The sequence below is a fragment of the Triplophysa rosa genome, linkage group LG13, assembly GCF_024868665.1.
Source record: "Triplophysa rosa linkage group LG13, Trosa_1v2, whole genome shotgun sequence".
Lineage (NCBI taxonomy): Eukaryota > Metazoa > Chordata > Actinopteri > Cypriniformes > Nemacheilidae > Triplophysa > Triplophysa rosa.
Window position 1 is genome coordinate 8,241,555 of NC_079902.1, and position 23,353 is coordinate 8,264,907.

Genomic DNA, 23,353 nt, shown 5'->3' on the forward strand with positions numbered 1-23,353 from the left:
GCGTGTGACGGAAATGTAACGCCTCTTACCATATTTGGAACATCAGGTTCCAAAGCAATTGTACTGACAGGTACGCCCACCTTACTTGTGTATACATTTGGGCGGTCTTAGTCAAATCATACCACAAACTGGCGTAGATTTGTGGGGGTGTGGTTACACGAGGCGTTTCAGGCAGGTCTGGGTGAGCATTCGCTTTTAGATAGAATGCATTTTTTGTTCCGACACTTAAATTTTAGCAATTGTATGTGTCTAATACATGCATGGGCAACTTATAACAAACAAAGACACAGAAAAACACGTATTCGCGCCATATGACCCCTTCAAGTAATTACTTATGATACGGAATTAACAGACGGATTATAACAATTGTAAAGTGAAAATCATGATAACCCGTTAATAAAAAAGTTATTCTGGGGTATAGGAAATTAAAAATCCCAAGTATTACCAATAAATAAAACAGTACTGTTCAAACTAAAGCTTGCAGTAACTAATTTACAATCCACACACACCTGAATAGAGCTGACTTTTTATGGACACAATAGACTAGATACATTTTAATAAATACTAACAAAAACTTTACAGTTACACAATAGTTACAGTAGTCAATGCAATACATGAAATTGGGTATGGTTTTATCACAAAACTTAAAATGACACAAAATATTAACTGTAAATCCAGGTTACGGTTATTAGCTTCCAGTTGTTTCTGTCAATCACAGCACCTTGTTTGCTTCTCTTTTCTGTAGCTTTCATCTGTCTGTATAAAGACAGTGGCTATTTATGTTGAATATACTGTATCAATAAAGTAAACTGCACCCTGCTACTGTGACTTCCCCATACGGTGATGTCATGTTCATGCCCCTCCCCCTTAAAGTAACAGTGCATTATTTGTAGTTAAATACTGTAACGATTGATTGACAAGAAACACTTTCAATTTTACCACAGAAATATTAGTGACAATACAGTGATTAAGAGTGGGATTATTTGTACTATTTTTGGTTGAAACGCACAATAGATTGATTTGTTTTGAATCAATTTAAATAAAAATATCACAGTATGGAGAATTCTGCGAAATTCCCGAAATAATTTGTTCAAATTAATTAAAACTATTCTTACAATTAATCCCAATACCAAACATGTATCTTTAATAGGCTGTTTACTGTCAAAATTATTTAGTATAGTTAATGGATAGTTATTTTACACGAGTCTTAGTTATTGTAGAGTTCTGCAGGAGACATACAGCATTTAGTTGTTATTAATGTCAATTAAATAAGTAATAAGTAACTCATTGTTACTTACTTTAAACATCAGTATGCTGTTACCTCCTGATTAGCTAATCTTTCTTCCTTATTAGTTATCAGTGATAACTACAGTGTTAATGCAGCACTAACCATTTGTTCTGCATTAGTTCCTGCATAACTACGTACCTATTAAGTAAGAAACGGTATTATAAAGTGTTACCGAATGAGCTATTTCTATCTACATACACTGAGGGTCCCCTTACATTGATTGTTGTACTGTGTACAGTAGCCCTAAATGGACAAACAGAGCGCATGTCGTAAATATGTTATCTCCTTCGGCAAAGAAGCAAAAACGTGACGACATCTTAGTTCTGTGTCAGCCACTGTAGTGCTTCAAACGGGAGGGGTGGAGTTAGCTGTTGGTTTCAATTCGCAAACCTCCACTAGATGCTGCTAAATTTCATTCACTGCATCTTTAACTTTGCGCACCACAAAGCAACACTTCACAACATGCAAGCTGTAAAAAAATAAAACTTTTGCAACCGCATAGCAATGCCCAGGCAAACACCCACAATCATGGCAAGCTATTTTCTCCAATATTCCACAACGGTGAAAATTCTCAGCGGGAGTGAATTAAACAGCCAACAGGGAATAAGCATAAGCATTTCTTCTGCCCTGAGCTCTTAAAATGAAAGGGGGTTTTGAATGTGTGAACAATATCATAAAACTCTCTTCCTCTGGGGTGGAATAGGAACAAATCAATCATAACCGCTGGAGTAAAGCACAGGAGCTGATTCAATTCACATATGCGAGGGAAACACACCTACATTAAAAGCATTAGCAATACTGTACAATGTAGAAGTGTGTGAAGAATTAGATTAGTGTAATGATTTTGTTGCTTTTAGACTGAAGATCCCCTTATGAAAGAAACAGAAAGAGGGTTTTGTATGACTGCTGGGAACAATTTGAAATTCGATATATAGCATGATACTCTGTCATAAAGAGAGGACGGTTCTTGTAAAGGAAGAGAATGAAACTAAGTGGTTGTATATCAGGGCTCCTAACCAGGACCAACACTAAAATTAAACTTCCTAAACTTATAAAAGAATTCATTTCAGGTTTGTGGTATTCACTCAAAGGTTCTTAAAGTGATAGTTCACCCAAAAATGAAAATTCTGACATCATTTACTCACCCTCTTGTCATTTTCAAACCGGTTTGATATTTTGAATAAAGTTGGTAACCAAAGAGCGCCGGCACCCATTCACTTCTATTCAAAACCAATGCATGTAAATGGGTGCCAGTTACCAACATATCTTCAAAATATCTTCTTTTGTGTTCTGTGGAAGAAAGAAAGTTGTACGGGTTTGAATTGACATTAGGGTGAGTAAATAATGACAGAATTTTCATTTTTGGGGTTGAACTATCACTTTAAAAGAACCATTTCTTTCTTACTTTTTAAAGTAAGTCTAAATAAGGGTTTTTAAATTAGAGTTTGGGGACTCCCGGGGGACCCCCAGAAAGTTGCTAGGGGTCCCTAGAAAATTTCATAGAAAAAAGACAAAGCAAAATTGTCCAAGTCTACTGAACATTATACTTTTTCGCTACATGCATAGTCTCCAGAATTGTTTATTTGTATCTTTATAGTGAGTTTTTCTCACCACGGTTCCTCTTTTCGGACTCAAGGTGAAAGCTGCTACAGTGCAAATACAATTGGATTGAAAATGTTTCTTATGAGGGTTATACATCCAAGTGTAGCCCAACTACAAATGTTCGGAAATAATATGTTGTCTTTATAATATCACATACTATTTATCTAACAAAGTATAAATGTTTCTTTACTGTACATAAAATGGATAGATGGATATGTATTTTAGAAAAGTGGTCGCACACAAAAGGTTATTTTGGGGGGGCTTGGTATTACAGAGTTTGAAAACCCCTGGTCTAAATAATCGTTTTCCACCACAAAGAACCTTTTGTAAAACAAAAAGATTCTTTGGATATGAGAACCAAATTCAGCCAAAAATGGTTCTTCTATGATAATGAAGCAGCTTTTTTGTGGAACCGAATTCTAATGATTTGCCTTGCCCTACAAACAGCTCAATGTGTAGTATATACTATAAAGGATGTTTGGACTGCACCCCTTCATCATCTTTAACCACAGCGGATGTGATGGTTGTACATTGAATCTCTTTAGAGATTATATGACTCAAGTCAACTTGTCAACACGATGCAGCATTCTAGATGAATGTTACTTCCGTGACGTGATGCATTTCTGACTGAAATATAAAATTTAAAAGAAAACGTTGACAGTTTGCTACATTTAGAGACCTAGCATTCTGACAGTTAACTCTTTCATGCATGAATTTATGACAACCTCAGTCAGGTTTTGTTGTAAAACGAGATTTTTACAAGCACTTAAATCTCTACGTGTGAAAGGGTTAATGTATTATATCTACAGTGCTGGAAATAGCCGATGGGGACCAAGCAGAGGGACATAAATTATATGTTTAAACCATACATACATGAAATTCCACTGTATTATGTACTGTATGACATTTGCATAGTATTCAGATGTTGTTTCATGAAAAAAAGATTCTCAACATCGTGATGTGAAATTCACTCCCTGGACTCCGTCCTCCCCGCGTTCCCCCATTTCCAGCCCTGCTTATATACCAAAGCTGTCTAAAACTGAGACACGGCCATAATAAAAACACAAACTCTGAATAATAAAAATGGCAAAGAGCTTGTTTTGTAACTTCTCCTGGGGGCATGACAGACACGTCAGAACAGCAAAAGTCAAGCTCTGAATCTGTTTGTGGACTGACCCAAGCAGATCTCTCACTCCTGTGCTGCCGGCCCACCTGGGCTCCCCGTTTGGAAACACTCCAGGAATCACAAATGGAGCAGCAGCTTAGCTCGAAATAAAATGAAATAGAGTAACCATGGCAATAAGTGATGGATTTGGAATCTCTTTTGGAAATAAAAATATATCGGCGTGTACCTGTGAAATCTCTCTCTCTAACCCATGTCGAGTGTGGTGAATTACTCATTTTTCCCACCAGCTATTCAGTCGTTCTAGAATAGATCTAAAGGACGTCTGTCTGTCTGTCCTCTGATGCAACACAATGATGAGGATCTCGACGAAATGCGCACAATGCGTTGGATGCAAGATATTGTGCAGCTCTTCAAAACGAAGGAAAAAAATCTCCCACACAAATTTTATTTCTAGGTCAAAAATTCCCATGGGGTTTGGAAACACAGATGAAGTGAAACACAAATTCAAGCGAGCCTGCACCACGACAGAGACGCAAGCCGAGAGATGGGGGAGAGAGAGCGTGCGCACGAGCGAGGGAGGTAGAGAAGCAAAAAAAAATGCGGAGAGAAAGAAGAGAGACGTTACTAAGTCATTGTATAGTCATCCATAACTTGACACATCCAGATTATTAAAACTTTTTTTTATATTTCCAGTATTCTGAACATTGAGAACTCATTGTGTGTTTACCTGCTGAATATAAAGCAGGGCATGTTGTTGAGCTGCTGGTCAGCTTGGTACCTCCGGAAGTCTTCCCAACCATCCTTAACAGCGGTTAGTGCCAAGATAATACAAATGGGAATGAGAGCCACCTCTGGCTGGAACGCGTTCACCATCGGGACGAAGTTCAAGATGGCGAGGCCCATGAAATAAAGGTTGGCCATGCGGTGGAACTGCTCGAATAAGTTCATGGGAATGAAAGACCAAAGTCTGTATTTGTTGGTTTTAATGCCGTTGCCCTCATACTGGCGATTAGGCTGATCCCGTTTCTTCAGATCTTCAAACGGCAGGTTGGAGACCACCCTCCTGATGGGTCCCTCTGTGTCCTTGTGTCTCGCCCAGCCATGGCGAATGAGGGTCAGAGGGTCTGTCCAAGTCATAATGTCTCAGCTCTCAAATGGAATAAAAAATCCTGCATGATCTGTTGTTTTAATATATATCCTGCTGTTTTGGGGGTACCGTAAGCCCCCGGCACGGCTTATAAAAGTTTTAAGGAGCTTCCTGCACACTTCTCACATCACCTGTACGAGTGAAGCTCGATGAAAGAAAGGGAGGGTGAGCACGAGAAAAGAGGGTTGAGACTGCACCTGTCAAACTCCCCTGACCGCATACATGTCTAAGGTGAAGGTATGTTGTCAGAGCACTGCCTTATAAGAAATAGTATGAAACAAAGCATGGATATAAAGAATCAAAGGGAGAGACAACAGCCTAGTGACACATTTACATTTTTTGGAGCAATACAGTGTAGTTCAAAACATGACAGCGTCATCTACACAGTATAAAATATAGTTCAACCTCCAATGTTTACTGTTATGTTAGGACTTGTGGACAAATATAAACTGTGCATGTAAAAATTGTTCTAAAACTTCTAAAAATAGGATTCCAAACTTTTGACTAGTGTGTTAAGGATTCGTCAGTCAGTGAACAAATGCAAAGAACTCAAAGGTTCATCAACTCAATGAGAAAATAGGTGCAGAAGTTTCCAGGAATGTGCTTGTGCTCATAACGCAGTCAAACTTGTTTCAGGCTTACGTCAGCATATCCTGTGTTCCTGTACATAGGCCGACGTGTCATTTACCTGAATTAAAAGGCAATTACAACAACAGACGGAGTTAACTTAAAGAGATCTAGATATTTTATTGTATAAAAAAGACAAAACCGTACTGTCTGCCCAGTCAGAACTTGTCAATGAGATGCAATCATGTTGTGGGTGGTTGTCAGGACGGTACTATGCCGTTACTAAGGTGTTTGTTCTTTGGTTTCACTAAATGTTAAACTGTGGGTGTACATGTAACCAAATAATACATTTCTAAACAATGCTATTTCTTCGCTGTTGCTTCGAAACCTCGGATGTCCAAATTCGCTGTTTTTCAGGAAATGGAAAAAAACACTGTACTATTCAAAATGATTAAGTTGACAAGCACTTTTTATTACTTTTTATTGGTTAGATATTTGCAAAAACAAGTGACAAACATAAAGAGTGACTAATAATGATGACTTATGGCACAAAAAATAAAAATCAAGAAATATGGAGATACAAGGTTTCGGAAGGACAGCAGTGATATACTATACAGCAATGTATAACTTACCTATTTGTTTTACATTTATACAACTAGGACAAAAATATTACAAAATAACAACTGCACCTTCCCAGAGTAACATTTTGTTGTACACAGATTGCTCTTGACAAGAAAATCAACTAGTATCAATCTTAGATGTTTCTTCTTAAGTTGCTTGGAAGAAATACAAACAGAAACAAATGAGGCAATTGTTAAAATACATGAAGAGTATGGAGGTGTGAAATGAATGTTGACTGTAAATGCGAAATAATCTGGACTCGCATGAATTTGATGTGAAACGTTTGAGTTTTTATTGAAATCTTCAATAATATTGACTTTTAACTGCAGGCATGGCACATTTGAGCTCAGTTTGTGTCATTGTTGAGATCTCTTCTGAATGTGAGATTTCTGCATCTTTTTCTTTTTCTCAGGAGAAATCTACTGTATGAGAGGCAAGGTTTGCTCTCAATCTCATTGATGTCTACAGTAAGAGAAATAACTGAGATATTAAGAGGTCTCTTCTTCTTTCTCGTGAGTGGCCGCAGCAGTCAAATGAGAAATGACGTACACAATGAATAATGTATATAATTTATACAGTAACGGGATTAAAAGCAGCAAGCTCATATATCTGTCTCGGTTTTATATAGCAACACACGCGCACATACACAGATCTCATTCTGCAGCTGTCACAGGCTGACACGGCCCTGCAGCGCACCATGTGTTGTGTAAGTTTGATGAAAGCAGAGGTTCAGTGCTTGAGTATATACGGCAGCCTCGTCCCAGGATGGCTGGCCCTCTTGTTTCATGCGGCGCGGTGGCACAGCTGTTGTAGTAGAGCATCACCCCTCCTCCATCCTTTTCTCTGTCTGTGTTTCCTTCCCCTCCTCTCTATTCCTCCACTTCCTGACAAATAGGACAAAGATCTGTGAGTCCTTAATTCCTCCAGTGGCAGAGAAGCATTGAAGAGCGGAAAGCATGTGGTTATTCTGCTTTTCTGCCGTTTTTTTATAAACCTCCTCATCTTACCACTGGGGCCGCTTTTGAGAGAGAAGAACAGACAAAGAGAATGAAAAAGGGAGAGAGAGGGGAAATCACGGTGTAATGTTATGTGATGCAGGGGGTCTTGCTCTTTTCCCTTTATTTTCACCTTTTTATTTATTTGTTCAGACGTTGCTCTGTTTTAGCTCTGAAAAAGAGGAGACTTGAGCAAAAGTGGAAAAAAGTCTGTTGGAAATAATTGAGATATTAAAGAGGTCTCATTTAAAGGAGTGAGCCACAAGAGTCTGAGCTCTTCACTACAGAGGGAACATCACAGAGTTACACCTGTGGTTTGAGAAAACCGTGTGTATTTTTTTTAATGGTTGTGTGAGGTTGGTGCCAGCCGTAGTCGTGACAGGCTCTCCTCTCGCTGGCCAGCATGCAGACTTTTACTATTTAATTACCGCCACGTCCGTCACGCTGACTGCCAACTCCAGGGGTGAACATGCAACCCTGTCTTTAAGACAGCCAACTTGTTCTTTAACATCCTGGCAGAGAAATCTCCATGGCAACTACACTTGACATTGAATGTAAGAGTGTGGCTCTGTGCAGGTGGAGTTAGTTAGCTTCAGGGTCATTAATGATGACAGGAATTTAGCCCTCGACTTACAGAGCACAGAAATACATTTTGACCACAGATGGAAAGGATTTTGTATTTAAAAGTCATGTGTGTGTTAATGACCAACAAGGTCACAAAGCCCCAAAAAGTACCATGGTCATTTTTCTGCACAACAGATATTTTATAGATGCTGGCCCCTGCTAACAGTTGCTTGCAAAACTTACAACAAATTCACAAAATGAATGAATTCATTTTGTTCTAGTTCCAGACAAAAATATCTACGCATAATTAAATGAGCATGAAATATTACTACCTGTTTTCAGACAATACATCTATAAGCATACTTTTTTACCTTGTTGAAAGTATTCAAATTCTTCTTTCTAGCAAAATGACAGCTGAATATAAATTAAAGCTGCAATCCGTAACGTTTGCCTCTCTATCGCCATCTCTGTTTAAAACATCAAATTGCAGGTTAAAATCTGTAAAATTCATTTTTTACATTATACATGGAAAAACAGTAAAAAAAATGACAACAGAAAAACTTCTGTAAAATTACAGGTTTTTTACAGTGTAGGTATATTTTGCAGTACATAGATTATTAAATATATTTTTTCTTTAAAAGTAGTTTGAACTTGGAACCCTTTGTAACGTTCATCTCAATGTCCAAAAGGTGTCCCAATTCTAATGAACTTAAAACATTATACAGCTGATCAAATGGGCAAATTCCTAATTTTCCCATGACTCGTTCAGACATTTCCAAGCCCAGAAATGTCTATTTTCCTGATGTTTCCAGGTTTTCCTCTACTGCGGGAACTTTGGGTATTAACGGTGAAGTGGGTGATGCGGGTTTGTGTGTGAGTCACTAAGGAGCTGTTGAGGTGAAAAACAGATCTCTATTTCCACCCAGCTTTCATTTAGCTGCTCCTTTGGCCCACAGGACCATCCTTTTGCATAGTTATAGTGCACCGGAACGTTCATGCCTTTCTGCCTTAATGTCCCCTGGGGCACCCAGGAAAACTGCTTTCCCCCTTTCTGTCTATCAGAGGAGCGGAAGTGTTTCCTTTTCCTCCGTTATGTATTCTGAGCAGCCGCAACACCCCACTCCAATCAGCACTCGTGGAAACACATGCACCCGAATCTCTCACCTGACCAGAATAACATCATTTCAGACTCATCCTCCTCTCCTCTGTGTGGAGCTGGCATGGATTTATGGTAATTTAAGCATAACATGTCAATGCACATTTGAATTGCGATTGAAAACATTCAGAAGGTATTAAAGTGCTCATCATTTTTCAAGGAACCATAAAGATATTAGTCTTGTGTTCTGTTGGCAGAATAAAAACTCCAAACAAATAAGAGATAATGAACTGTGAGCAATATAATCATGTACATGTCCCAACTGGCCTACAATGGGATTAAACACAGAACATGACTGTACAAATCCAATAATGTTCTTCTGCCAAATCTAATGAGCGCCTATGTTCAGCATACTTAGGGTACATATTACTTTTTCTATTTTTGTTGTAAATAGCAGGAGTTCCCAAAGTAGGGGTCGGGACCCCCCGTATTTCCAGAAATATTTGTTATTATTAGGAATAGCGTATTTAAGTGTAACAAAATATAAAAATATTAGTTATGTTCAAAATAAAACCATGCAAATAAAAAGCCATCAGCGTTTGGAATTTCCTCCCCCTCGATCATGATCCCTCACATTAGCAACCACATTAGGTTAGGTGTAGCAAGTCAATTTACAGCACTACTTTAAACATATGTGCACGCAGATTATTTTTCAGGCTTTAAATTTGACAAACTTGTATTTGTCGAAATTAAATGTTGGTTAATATCGACCAACGCAGGGAGGCCAGCAGAGAAGCGCTGCAGTCTGAAAGGCTAACGTCCTCAGGTAGGCTACGAAAAGAGGCCGTCGTTTGCATAAAGAGGACATCCATCAGCACTCGAATCAGTTTGATGAAATTTGACCATCTGTAGTAATAGTTCACAAATTATGTATAATAACAAGTAAAAGAATGAGTAAATAAATATAAAGTCATATTTTGTTAGACTGTGTTCTTTTGTGTTGCTATGTGCATGTTTGGATAGAACTAATAAGTGCATGTGCACAGTTGCGCGCAATGTTTGTGTACTTTACCCACCTCCAAGGATAGTGAGGGTCTCGAGTCCCTGGCACTGATATTTTGCGGGTCGCGGGCTGAAAAGTTTGGGAACCCCTGGTATATAGCACAAATAGAATACTCAGGTGATCTGCTACATTTGCTAAATATGTGTTGTACTGTATACAACAGAGAACATGGCATGAATGATGTCCCACAATGCAATGCCCTCAACTTCAGGTTCATTTTAGTTGTACTGGAAATAGAAGATTACGTTACCTGAAGCAATTTCATATATTTTTCATTTGATCAATCAAAATGTAAGATTTCTTTTGAAAAATTGAACTGAGTGTTGACAGGTCGATTGTCAAGTCGATTGTGTTTGATCAATCAAAATGTGAGACATTTTTATAGTGCTGTCAAATCAATTAATCGCAATAAATGTTTGCATTTATGTAATATGTGTACATTCATATTTTTATATAAATTAAAAATATTTAAGAAATATGAGTAATATATATTCACATTCTACTGTACATTATATTTAAATTAGGGCTGTCAAGCAATTAATCGCATCCAGAATAAAAGTTTGTGTTTACAAAATATACATATCTGTGTGCTGTTCATATTCATTTTTTTTATTTATAAACACATACACATACTGTACATGTATACATATTTAGGAAATATTAACATGCATTTATTTATATTTACCAATAATTTAAATATTTAAATTTTTATTCGTTTTTATATTTTTCTTAAATATATGCATGTATGTTTTTGTGTTTATAAACACAAAATTAATATGCACAGTACACAGACATATATTATGTAAACACAAACTTTTATTCCGGATGCGATTAATTGTTTGACAGCCCTAATTTAAATATACATTTATATTATGTTCATGTAAATATCTGTTATATACTGTATGTGTGTGCATTTATATGTACATTTAAATCTACAAGCCACACACATATTTCATAATTTAATAAATAATCGATTTGACAGCACCATTTGAATTCCTTTTTTTCCATAAAGATCTAAATAAAAGATTGGGAGCATGTTCATTTAATCCCGTCGATCACAACACAAGGTTTATATAAACAGCCACTTATCTCAAATGCGACTGTGATTTTTTAAGTTGATAACTGGCCCTCATCACATGCAAGATTATCAGCAACATAGCAAACCACACACATCATGTTGCATACGGTTCACTTATTCCAAAAAGATAGCTGTCAGTCAGTATACCGTAATAAACTACTGTTCTATTCCAATAGCCAACAAGTGAAACTTCAACACAGATGAAGCCTTCGTGACATGTTTAAAACACAAATCTATAAGGAAACTTCTGTAAGATAACCTTATAAGAGGTATCAGCTTCATTAAGCTTTAATAATTTAATTTAGATACATTTTCATTATTGTTGACAGTCATTACACAATATATATATTTACATAAGTCATTATGAAATATCATTATAATTTACAGGATTTTATACAAAATTGCCTGACAGACGCCTTGATTGTATGATCCAGATCCTTCACATATTGTTAGTGAACCGAAGTGACAGTAAATTTCATCGTAATAATGATTTCTTTCTTGCTTACAAGTTTAACTGGTGCACGTTGAGGCCTTTTAAAAGGATTCCGATCGTTTGCCCAATTTTTCAGAAGCAAGATTTTTTTTCAACCAAAGTCTTCAACATTAAGAAATCTAATACACCAAAAAATACGTTTAAATAATGAACCATAACATTAACATCTGATATTATAACTACTGAATCAGAAAAGTTTCTTTTTTTACCATGATGTAATATCAGCTACTAGTTTTCAACTTATATCTATCAGTAGTGTTAATGGATTACAGATATATTGTGTCTTTCGCCGTTGAGGTGAAGCCACCTCATCCAGATATAGTGTGTCAAAAACACTCGAGAGACGTGTTTCCTCCCAGCTGCTCACCACATAAAGTTCATACAGTGCAGAGATGAGGACGGCCTGGGTACTTCTCACGCAGCCGGATCGGACACCAGGGTCATAATGGTCCATGTGGTTCCTTCTGTGAGTCCTTTGTCATGGCTCAGTCTTCTGATATTTCCATTTTTAATTCCCTGCATCAGATAAATCCTAAATAGGAAGAGTTTCCTTATTGGCCCGACGTCGAAAAAGAAACGAAAAAACAACACTATTAAAAGGACGTGTTTTGGAAAATACCCTGTATGGCTTGCTGACAGTGTCTTTGCATTGTGTCCTGCAAACGCATTTTAAAGAACAGAAGTACTGGTAAATTCTCAAATGAAAATGCATTGTGCTGCAGCTCTCCGTAAGAGATAAACGAAACAAACAAACAAACCCAAGCATGCTTTTAAAAGATATAGCTGATATACAGCGTAACTATAGGAAAATAGACTTTCAAGACCGACTCCTTTTAAAATCATTTGTAAAGCTTTCTGGGATGCAGTTGGCTACGAAGTGAACATATACTAACCAAAAAAGCGAATGCTTAAAATATATGCAAATACAAGCATAAATATTTGATCCACAGAGTAATCTACATATGACAAATATAAGTGATATACTAAATGGCTGGAACAAGCGGCTGTACTTCATGTCCTTATCCAGTTCCTCTGATGTTCCTCGCGGTTTATGTTCTCAGAACAAAACGCAAAAGAGTCCTGAATTTTTTTTTTTAATCATCCCGTCTTTCCTCCACATTTGAAATAAATCAGCAAAAACAGTGTACTGTTTAATTCTCTTTTTTAACTCTCTTTGTCGGTGGTGGTGTTGTTGTTTTCGTTTGGTCCGTTCCTCTCCTCCGACCGGTTTAATGGACGTAGTAAAGCCAGTAAACTATGTTGAAGAAGGAAAACACGGTGGGGAAGATCATTCTCGACCACTTGTCGATGGAGTTGACGTCAGACAGGTCAGGTATGTTCACCTTGAGCTGAGAAGCCCGTCTCCTGAGCCGGCTTTTCTTCTGGGTGGCGTGGCGCTCCAGGGCGCTGTGCCCATAGTTCTGGCGGGCCATGGCCGCCCGGCGGTACTGGAGGGTTGAGCTGTCGTAAGCTAGCATGGTGCTGCGCGGGTCACCCAGCCCCCTGGACAGATCAGACGGTCCCATTTCGTTCTTCATCTCCACCGTGGTCAGCCGGATGTCGTCTGGTGTCATCTGTATTGACAATAAGCATCATGGTATCAGGTCTGTGTGATGCTGACATCACTATGATCAAACCGAGGACATGTTAATGAGCCATTACGTGACATTGTATTTGTAAAACCAGCATTTTCTGAGATCTGTTTGTACGTTAAGTTACGTTGATGATGTCACTTTTGTTTCAAAGCCAGGTATGATTTCAAATCACAGACCGCAGGCCAATGCTGGTTTTCCATATATTGAAATGGGTACAGTGATGGATCTACATGTTGAAAAAAAGTGGACTGTCCCTTTAAAACTGTGATGAATGAAGTACAACCGCACTTGGCGTAAGTACAAAAGAGTAAATGAATCATCGTTGGCTGTTACACTGCACCCATAGTAAAACTGTGGAATAAAGCTTTCAGGCCGTAAATATTCCTAACTATTTCCGAATTTCTACCAAGGCATGGTTAAAATTCTGTCTGCATATAAATCAGCCAAATAAATGCAAATAAAAAGAGATCAACGGTGAGGAATCTGGAGACTGGACTGCAGAGATGGAGGGAGGGAAGGACAGAAGCAAAGCAGGACGCCTCGTGTCTTACACTTTCAGCTATTGTGTGATCTTTGAAACGTTGCACTACTGAAACGATTTATTTCAATAGATATTTAAACACTATCATAGCTTCTCACTATTCATTACAATTACTCATCTGAAAGGTTTTTTGAAACATAAGATTAAAAATGACTACAGCATGCTACTCTTAATGCTAATGCTAATGCTAGCAACAAACGTAACTGATTTTCAGTATATATAAAATATCGTTGCCCGATTACCACACCCACTCAAAAGATTAATAAATAGGTTCCCCAAAAATCGATCATGATCAATCGAACTTGTGAACAGTAAAACAATCTTTTCTATTTCTAACTATTTTGGTGAATATTTAATACATCAAAGCATGTTTCAACAAAATCTCATTTGCCTAAATTAATTGATATACCAAATTCAGTATATATATTTACTTGAAAAAAACTACTACTACTCATGCTATACAAAACTTTACCATTATCATTGTAACAAATTAAACTTTAATTTGTTTAAATAACCACAAAACTAAAATTGCTTACACTTTACAATAAGGTTGTATTTGTTAAGTAAGGGATAATGTACAGGCAGAAGGTTGTTAAGCCCCGACAGTGTGATCAGGACCCGACGCGAAGCGGGGGGGGTCTTGTATCACTGAAGGGGCTTATTTCGCGAAAACAGCCGGCTGCTTATACATTCTTATACATGCAGACCTTCCGCGAGGAAAAGCCGTTTACTTTCGGTTTTAAGATAAGAAATTACGTTCAAATGTCACAAACAGGCAATTTGGTTTAATCATTTGTAAATATAATGTCATATATGTTATTAAAAGACATATTTATTTAATTTGTCAAAAAACCTGTCAAAATGGTTTGCTGCATCCGGGTTACCGTGTGTTATTATTTTTGAGCGGTTGTTATCTAGGAATAACGAACCTGCAAATGTCGCGACTGGCCAATCGGAATCAAGCATTCCAACGAGCCGTGTAATGAACAGTTAATTCATTAGCTAACATGAATTAAAATAGAAACATACTTCTACAGCATTTATTATTCTGGGTTCATGTTAATTTTAGCATTTTAATAATACATGGTTAACTTTAGTTAATGCACCATAAACTAACATGAATAACTGTATTGACATTAAAGGGATAGTTCACCCAAAATTAAAATTATTTTATTATTTACTCGCGCTCATGTCATTCCAAACCTGTATGACTATCCCGACTACCTGTGAACTATCCCTTTAAATTAAAAAATTAACAATAAAAAAAAACTAAACCCCTGATTGTTAGTAGATGTTACTGCATTTACTAATGTGAACAAATACAACCGTATCGTAAAATGTCACCCTAAAATGCAGTATAGTTAGGCTAACAGCCCGTGCGCAACGCTACAGTCAGAGCCCAAACAGGATTGGTCGTCTTGGAAAAGTCTCGGGTGCAAACGCTAACTCAAAAAAAAGGGGCAGAACAACGTAATGGTGAAAATGAGGATGGCAACCATCGCTATTCTACAGAAGCAACAGAAACTCATCCAAAGAAATAAGAACAAAAAGAAAGAGCTTGGGTGTTTTTAAATCTGATTGCTTATCGATGCAGAGCCATTGCATTTTTGGACTTCAGTACCTTAAGCCTTTGATCGCCTAGTCCTAATGCTGCATCCTCCGCAAAGATCGGATCCCACATCGAGTCATACCCGTCAATTTCCCTCTGTTTCATTCTGGCATAGAGAGCATCATCTCTCTGAACTACACTTCCCACCAACCACTGCAAGCATACAAAATCAGCACTGTTACAGAGTATGTAGCAGTCAGAGAGGGGAGAGAGAACTCTTCAATAAGATGAGAAGGAAAACCCTCCAGGGGCTGCCGGCTGGGAGCTCGGACGCGGCCCGCCCCGGCAAGAGCCAGCCCGTTGTTTACAGCTAACAAAAGTCTGCACCGATCTCCCGGATTTTTCATCACAAAAAAATCGGTTTCTGAGGGTAAAAGCCCATTAGGTTGTGGTGGCGAACAAGCTTAACCCACTAGAAAAAACAGCTATACATCCAGTATTTTAACAATAGCCAAAGATCAGTGACCCTCGAAGGACACGGATAGAAATCACAACATATTACTTCAAAGAACTGACCGCCTGCCGAGCGCAGGCTTTGCTTAACAAGCTCTAATGATGCGTGGCGTACCTTGTTGGGGTCTGGCCTGAGCTTCTCGTTGTTGGCGGTGGCGGCTTTTTCCGCCGCCTTCTTCTGCCGCTGCGGTCCTCTGCCGAAGAAGATGTAATTGACGAAGGCGTATTCCAGCAGGGCCAGGAACACAAAGACAAAGCAGCCCATCAGGTACATGTCTATGGCTTTCACGTAGGGGATCTTGGGAAGGGTCTCTCGCAAGTGCGTGTTAATGGTGGTCATGGTCAGCACGGTGGTGATACCTGGAGTTCAAAGAAATCAAAGAGAAATCAATACATAACTGTGTAGCTCAAGTCTGTGCCAGAGGTTGTTTTTTCTTCATAAAAATATATAAAACTTCAGACATAATTACTCAGTTCAGAGAACAGCATGACTGTTTCTAGCTAAGTAACAAGCAGGAGCTGCCAACAAAGCAATTAAAGAGGTTATTCATGTGTCATCTGCACACATGCATTGAAAACCATGAAACTTTGACGACAATAAACTTTTAAGGGATAGGCAAATATAAAAAAATTATTCCATAAATTAATTATTATCCCAGATGCAAAATAGCTCTACATTTTACAGTAACATACTAGCAGCAGGGTTAATGTAATTTTTACAATAGCGTTACTGTAATTTACAGAATTCTCCTGTATTCTCTGGTTTCGGTAGATTTCGGTCTTTTTTTATTTGTTGTATTTTTACATTAAATTACTTGAACGTGATATATTTAGAGGAAGTATGTAAAATGCAGTATATAGAACATATTTTACTGATTGCTAAATATTAATGACTTTTAACTGATATTAATCCATTTTAAATTTAAGACATTTATTAAAGTCATACGCTTTTAAAAAAAACATTTAACCGCTAAAAATGCTGGGTTGTACTAACCCAATGGTTGAGTTTGTCCAATTTTTGACCCAGCAATGGGTTCAAATAACCCAACGTTTTTTAAAGTGTGTGTTGTATAAAGCAATATTCACAACACAAAAAAATGTACTTATAACTTGTTAATCTTACAAAAAACATTGTCAAATTTAATTTTGACATTTGCATGAAAAAATGACATAAAACTGTATTTTTATTTTTAAAATTCACATTAAATGAAATATTTGTAATTACACTAAATATTAAAATGCCTTTATGTTATCTTTCAATATTGGAGCCAACATGGCAAACATCTGCTATACACCTATTATTAATCCGAATGACTTCAGCGGGTTAATAAAATCCTCTGAAGCAAAACAATACGTTTGTGAGAGAATACGATTAAAACTTATTTAGCGATCGATGCGTTGCATATCGACGTAAAGATACAGATCAGCACGATAAGTTCAAAGATGACGGCACGACAGTAACGTCAAATCTCATTGGTTGTTGCGAACAACAGTGGTACTACCCATTCACTTCTATTGTACGGACACCCGACCAATGCAAGTGAATGGGTACCACTGTCTGAAAAAAGTTTGAAATGACAAGAAGGTGAGTAAATGATGACAGAATTTTCATTTTGGGCGAACTATTCTTTTAAGAGTAGATGCATTTAGTGATGTTTGCTATTATATCAAAGATGACCAATTTTAACAAACCTAAATCTAACCCAAAGTATTACACTTAAGTCACACGGTTTGAATGATCATGCGGTTTGTTGAGAAGAGGTGTGCGGTTACTTTATTAAGCTATCGTATATGTAGGTCGCCTGATGAATAGCAAACCAGCAAAAATCCCACAGATTTACAGTGCAGAGAAACCCTGGATTTATCTAAAGACCAGAATATCACAGAGACTGAACACGGGCTCCTCTGAGCAAGCAACCAGCTAGCACAGAACACAGCAGCAGCAAAAAAAAAGAGCAGAAATCCACCCACAACACTTAAGCAAAATCAAGTTGCTCAATGTTTCTTTCTTCTAACCTCGTGCTATCTTAGCCATCAAACAAATCACCTGCATTTCTACAACATTAGCACTGTGTGCATCTCTGTTTGGTCAAATTCATATTTTTAGACTTTGACAAACACAGTCGCCGCCAAAATCCCCAGCAATTATTTCCCAAGCCACCCAGAGAGCCATGAGAAAGAGACGTCGAGCCTGTAACTTCTAACTGAGCTGCTGTGTTTCTGTTTAAACAATACAAAGCTGAGACATGTGTTTCATTGTCACATGCCTCTCACTGCAGACCGATTAATTCTGACAAGCTCACCCAAATATAAAAGGCCTGCCTTCCTATCATCACTGATCTATTCTCTCCGAATCCCCCCTCAAGATTCAGTGGCAGGAGAAGCCATTTTGTCATATTGGCAGGAACACGGCCCTGGATGTAAAACACGTCAGCAAAGAGCATCCGGAGGAAGGTTTGTCAGTTTAATCAGCAGTAATACATCACGCAGATCAGCAGAGACTATGGAGATCTCCTAATAGAGTTCGGAACTGAAGAGAGGCAAACACGAACAACGCTGCATCGCTGTGAGGTGGATTTAAAGCACACACCGGTCCAAGCATCAAAATATAAATTCCCTCACATACAGTAAACACGATAGATTGTACCTTATTTTACGGATTGTTTTACATTGTGGGGCAACAGTTAAATTTAACCCTTGTATGTTGTTTTGTTTATGTTTTTGTTACTCGGCTTATAATCAATACAGCCATAAAAATGTATGTAATATGTGTATTTGTTTACTTTATCTCAATTACAAGCAACATAGTGAATATGGTTAATATTTTTCATTTACCTTTTATGAAAAATGCTATTTGTTTTTTGTAAAAAAATGGAATCTTTCCTTAACTTTTACTTTTTCTTTACTAAAAAAAGAAAAAATGTTGAATAAATATAATATATAATAAGTATACAGTTGAAAAAACAATCATTTCATTTTTTTAGTAAACATTGAAATGGATCTCGCAGACCCGAACACCGCTCAAGAATTAAAAACATGAGACAAACTACAATAACTGATATAAAAGACCAGTGCTCGAATTGAGGGGGGACTGGGGGGGTCCGGGAACCCCGATAGGAGATAAAAACTTAGAGGGGTCCCTCAGATAAGTTTTAAAATAATAATAATGACAAATCTAAAATTTTTGCAGATGAGATATGGTATATATTGTAAATAAATTATTTACTATTTTAAAAAAAACTATTTTAAAAGATGTTTTTAAGATTTTTGGTCCCACCCAAGAAAAAACATGCCATGGTGGTGATCCCCATAAGACATGATGCAATTCGAGCACTGAGACTGAGACCCCCAATTTTAGTCACAAAATCATTGTTATTAAAGTATAATTTAATTGAAATGAGAGGTATAAACAGTTACCAGCACCTAAACGTGATACAGGAAATCAGAAGAACCACCATAACTGACCAAAAAGTGACCGTGAGAAAAATTCAGATACCACCTCTATAAACTTTTAACTAAATTAAAAACTATTGTGTCCACCACCAGTCCAGCAAACATTCAGTAGCCGCCTCTTTAAACTAAACGGCAATATAAAATGCACGCATTGTTAACATGTACACAAGCATCAATCGAACAGATGTCCCACCTAAAGCCACACGGGCAGCAGAAGCATCATAGTTGATCCAAAAGGACACCCAGGACAAGATGGTGATCAGGATGGAGGGCATGTAGGTCTGCAGGATGAAGTAGCCGATGTTCCTCTTCAGCTTGAAACTGAGAGACAGACGTGGATACGAACCTGATCCAAAAACAGAACGAAATGAAACAGGCCAGTATTAATGTTGTGCTTTTGAATTTCATTATACTTTTATATGAACAACTCATCCCTACAAAAGGTACAAGAGCTACTTTTATTGTTTGAGTAATACATACTGTAAGTCATTTCCATTGAGCTGAATGTTTCAGTCTGATGTATTACAGGGCCAAAACAATAAAAGAAAAATAAATATGGGATGGAATGACCTCTATGTCATAGAGGTCATTCCATTTGCAATATAAACAATGCCCAAAATTCAACACGTCACCAAAAAGGATGAGAATAAGCCCTGTATAGCCGTCATGTGGTTCATTTCAAAACAATAATAACAATATTGTACTCATTCATTCTTAATTTGACAAAAATTAAGATTCTTTAGTAACAACAGACCACCATAGCAGTATATATATATATATATATATTAGAGTCAGACAGGCAGACTGCATGACTTTATCTGTGCCTGAAAGGCAGACCAGTGATGATAATAAGAGTGGAGAAAAACACAAATTATGTGCACTTACTCACATAGTTACTCAGCGCACACCAAGCGCCTCGAGCTTCGGTGAAAGGACACTGTAACAATGTCTGTAATAACGTCGCCAGCATTTCAGCTTGTAAAGATTTTGTGGGTAAACTGTAGGGATCAAACTGGGGCTGGCTGGTGTAAAGGTGTATAAGGCCTGCCATTTTATTAATCCAATGAGCATAATGCATTCTTCTTTTAAATGTAATACCAACAAATAAAATACAGGACGTGACTCAAACACATCAGGATAGGAATGACTTTTTGGGGGGCTTATGCTTGATTTTTTATTATAATGCTATGTTTTGGTGTATATCAGGTTCAAAATAAAAATGCAAAACTAACTTTTCATTAAAAACTAATTCATTGCAAAAAATGTTATTGTTGTCTCCTTGCCGCTTTGGAAAAAGCATCTGCTAAATGCCTAAATATGAATGTGAATGTATTGTAAATGCAAAAATAGTCATTTTTAGTGATGCGCCGATACAACGTTTCTCCACTTACGCCAATAGTCGATTATTCAGAGTGATATCTGCGAATGCCAATTAAATGAATATTTCTTATCTTTCTGAATGTTAGTAATTTATATAATGACTATTCATTTTGAACATCAAACTGGTGATGTTTTTTAACATTTTCTATACACCGAGCACAAATTCATTGCATTTTCCTGTCCTCTCTTGATTGACAGGCTGTATCGGCTCTGATCATCGGCTGTTTTTAAACTATGTGAAAATTGCTTTTATCGACCGATACCGCTTATTGGCCGACATATCAGTGCATTTCTAGTCATTTTAAAACCACCACCTTCCACTGCGGATCAAACTAAGGGAAAAGAAAAGCTCAACCTGTAGAGAAGACCACGTTCTTGGAGATGAGTTTATAGTCCACGATGGAGAACTGAGGAAGTTCAATCCTCTCCACCCCAGAAACGGCTCCATCTCCCCCTCGCCAGTAAAACTCGATATCGTCTGTGGTGTAGCCATCTGGAGGATCCCAAACACACAGCGTTACTGAGAGAACATCTCCAAACATCTGATCACATCTCAACGACCGAAAAACAACTTGCTTGGGATAAGGCCGGGATCAATCTTGCATTACTGCATCTTTCTGCAACCAAGCTGTATTCAATATTGACAATGACATTTAGATTTCCAAACAACAAATCTGTAAATTATGTAGGGGACACTTGGTTATGAAACAGACACAAATGCGCGTTTGTGAAGGAGTGTGTTTGCTTACTCTTCATCTTTACTGAAGGTTCCCTGTATGTCTGTACCAGTTTGTCTGCGTGCAACTTATAATGAGAACCAGTGACCTATTTAGTGTATTGAATAATTAAAGATGAGCTTCTGATTTCTTCATATTCAAGGGAGTTATCTCTGTATGACTTAGCATCCAGGTACCAGGACTTGAAGCCAACAAAAGCCTTTAAGTAGGAAAACAACAATCCACCAAAACATAAATATTCTGACATATCTTCATGCTGTTTCGAATGCAAAAAAAGAGGTTGAAAAATGTACCAGGTGCCTTTTTCCGTGAAATTACGATAAATCCACACCGAAGCTGTTTTTTTATGGGATTTGTTTTAGCGTCCAGACCACCTTGACTTCTATATTCCATGTTTTCCGAAGTCATGTGATGATCCGACTACTATTAAATTATCCCTAATCTTATATCCTCCATTAAGCTTTTAACTCGAGTACCTCTGATGTTGTGTGGAATATAGTGCGCAAGTCCTATAAATCGCTTTCATAATTCATTCTGCATGGTAAACCTTAAAAGCTTAAGCCATCGTTTATCGTAACAGCATGGAAAAGAGTGACCAGCGTACTCTTCCAAATTTCTCCTTCCGCACTCGAAGGAAGAAAAAGGTTTTTGTTTGAATCGTTTATTTAATACACGGCTCAGCAGCACGGAGCCATACCCGCTTGGTTTAATGAGGCAAAGATATAAATATGACAACTGCAGAAGAGCTTCAGCCATGTGACAATCATAAGATCTGCTTTCTTAGCGTGGGAGCGCTCGGAGACCGTAACCGCGAAAGGTTGTGTCGTGTTCACCCCGCTGTCTGAAAAGGCTTTTACATGGACAGCAGATAAAAAAAAGAAATACACAAGAGACGCGGAGACTCTCAGGGAAGGACTGGTGTTTCACTTTCCATTAAATCCATTATGTCTGCGGCAGCACGTTTGATTTTGTCAATTGACTGGCTGATTACTGTCAACAGATCCCTTAACTCGGCTCTGAGGGGTTAGCGCTACTGCTCCATTATTCCCTCGGGGCGTGAAAGAAAGCGAAAAAAAGGACGAGAAATAAAGGCAAGCTGGATTCCACATCAGAGGATACTGACTGAAGCGGAGAGATTCTACTTTGCTATGCTTTGAAATCTGTTTCTGAATCGCTGCCATTAAAAATGTATCAAGAATCAAGTTGATCAGTGAAAAGTAGGTTTAAGCTTGCGTCTTCTTGGGCCGAGTGAAATAGCACACACTGACACGAAGCATTCCTTCTTTCAAGATGTTACATCTCTGCTTTCTAAAAAGCGCAGATACGCACTTTTGTAAAACGTATGTAAAAATAACACAATTGGGGGTGTGTGCTATAAAAGGGTATAGATGGAGATCAGTAAGAAACTGAACATCCCAAACTGAATTGAACAAAGTTTGAAAGAATTGTCATTTGAATATAGACATGCAAGGAAACATATAACCAAAATAAGAGCACGGTCGTTTGTAATATATTTCATTTTTGTATGCCTCGTGTTATCATAAACAATATTTTTAGGAACATTTACATATTTTAGGGGCAGTTGTGGCCTAATGGTTAGAGAGTCGGACTCATGACCAGAAAGTTGCCGGTTCGATTCCCAGGGCCGGCGGGTAACAACTGAGGTGCCCTTGAGCAAGGCACCTTACCCCTACTTGCTCCCCGGGCGCTGCAGTGATAGCTGCCCACTGCTCCGGGGGTACGTGTGTTCACTACTCTCTGGATGGGTTAAATGCAGAGGTCACATTTCGTTGCCTTGTACATGTGCAATGACAATAAATTGAATCTAAATCTAAATCTAAAAAAAAAATTTTAATAATCGATGATTGAATCTAAAAAAATGGATTTAATTACATTTATTCATAGAGCTTTTACTTTATGAACTCGGTTGGCTTCATTTCTCAGA

At 37.8% G+C, this 23,353-nt stretch overlaps 2 protein-coding genes across 5 annotated transcripts in view; both read right to left on the reverse strand.

Annotated features, from left to right (window-relative positions):
- atp10b (ATPase phospholipid transporting 10B) overlaps positions 1–5,288 on the reverse strand; it is a 34,940-nt gene extending 29,652 nt beyond the window's left edge. Inside the window, exon 1 of the mRNA XM_057349711.1 lies at positions 4,744–5,288. Coding sequence (XP_057205694.1) covers positions 4,744–5,153 — 410 coding nt within the window. The 5' untranslated portion in view covers positions 5,154–5,288. The remainder of the gene's footprint in view (positions 1–4,743) is intronic.
- Positions 5,289–11,397: 6,109 nt separating this feature from the next.
- gabrb2a (gamma-aminobutyric acid type A receptor subunit beta2a) overlaps positions 11,398–23,353 on the reverse strand; it is a 36,786-nt gene continuing 24,830 nt past the window's right edge. For 2 of the 4 annotated variants that reach the window (XM_057350006.1, XM_057350008.1), the window contains exons 6-10: positions 21,027–21,164; positions 19,485–19,637; positions 15,954–16,198; positions 15,398–15,538; positions 11,398–13,214 (exon numbers count right to left, since the gene is read on the reverse strand). In XM_057350006.1, the coding sequence (XP_057205989.1) occupies positions 12,870–13,214; positions 15,398–15,538; positions 15,954–16,198; positions 19,485–19,637; positions 21,027–21,164 (1,022 nt within the window). In that variant the 3' untranslated portion in view covers positions 11,398–12,869. The remainder of the gene's footprint in view (positions 13,215–15,397; positions 15,539–15,953; positions 16,199–19,484; positions 19,638–21,026; positions 21,165–23,353) is intronic. The other 2 variants (XM_057350009.1, XM_057350010.1) reach the window with 1 other exon arrangement.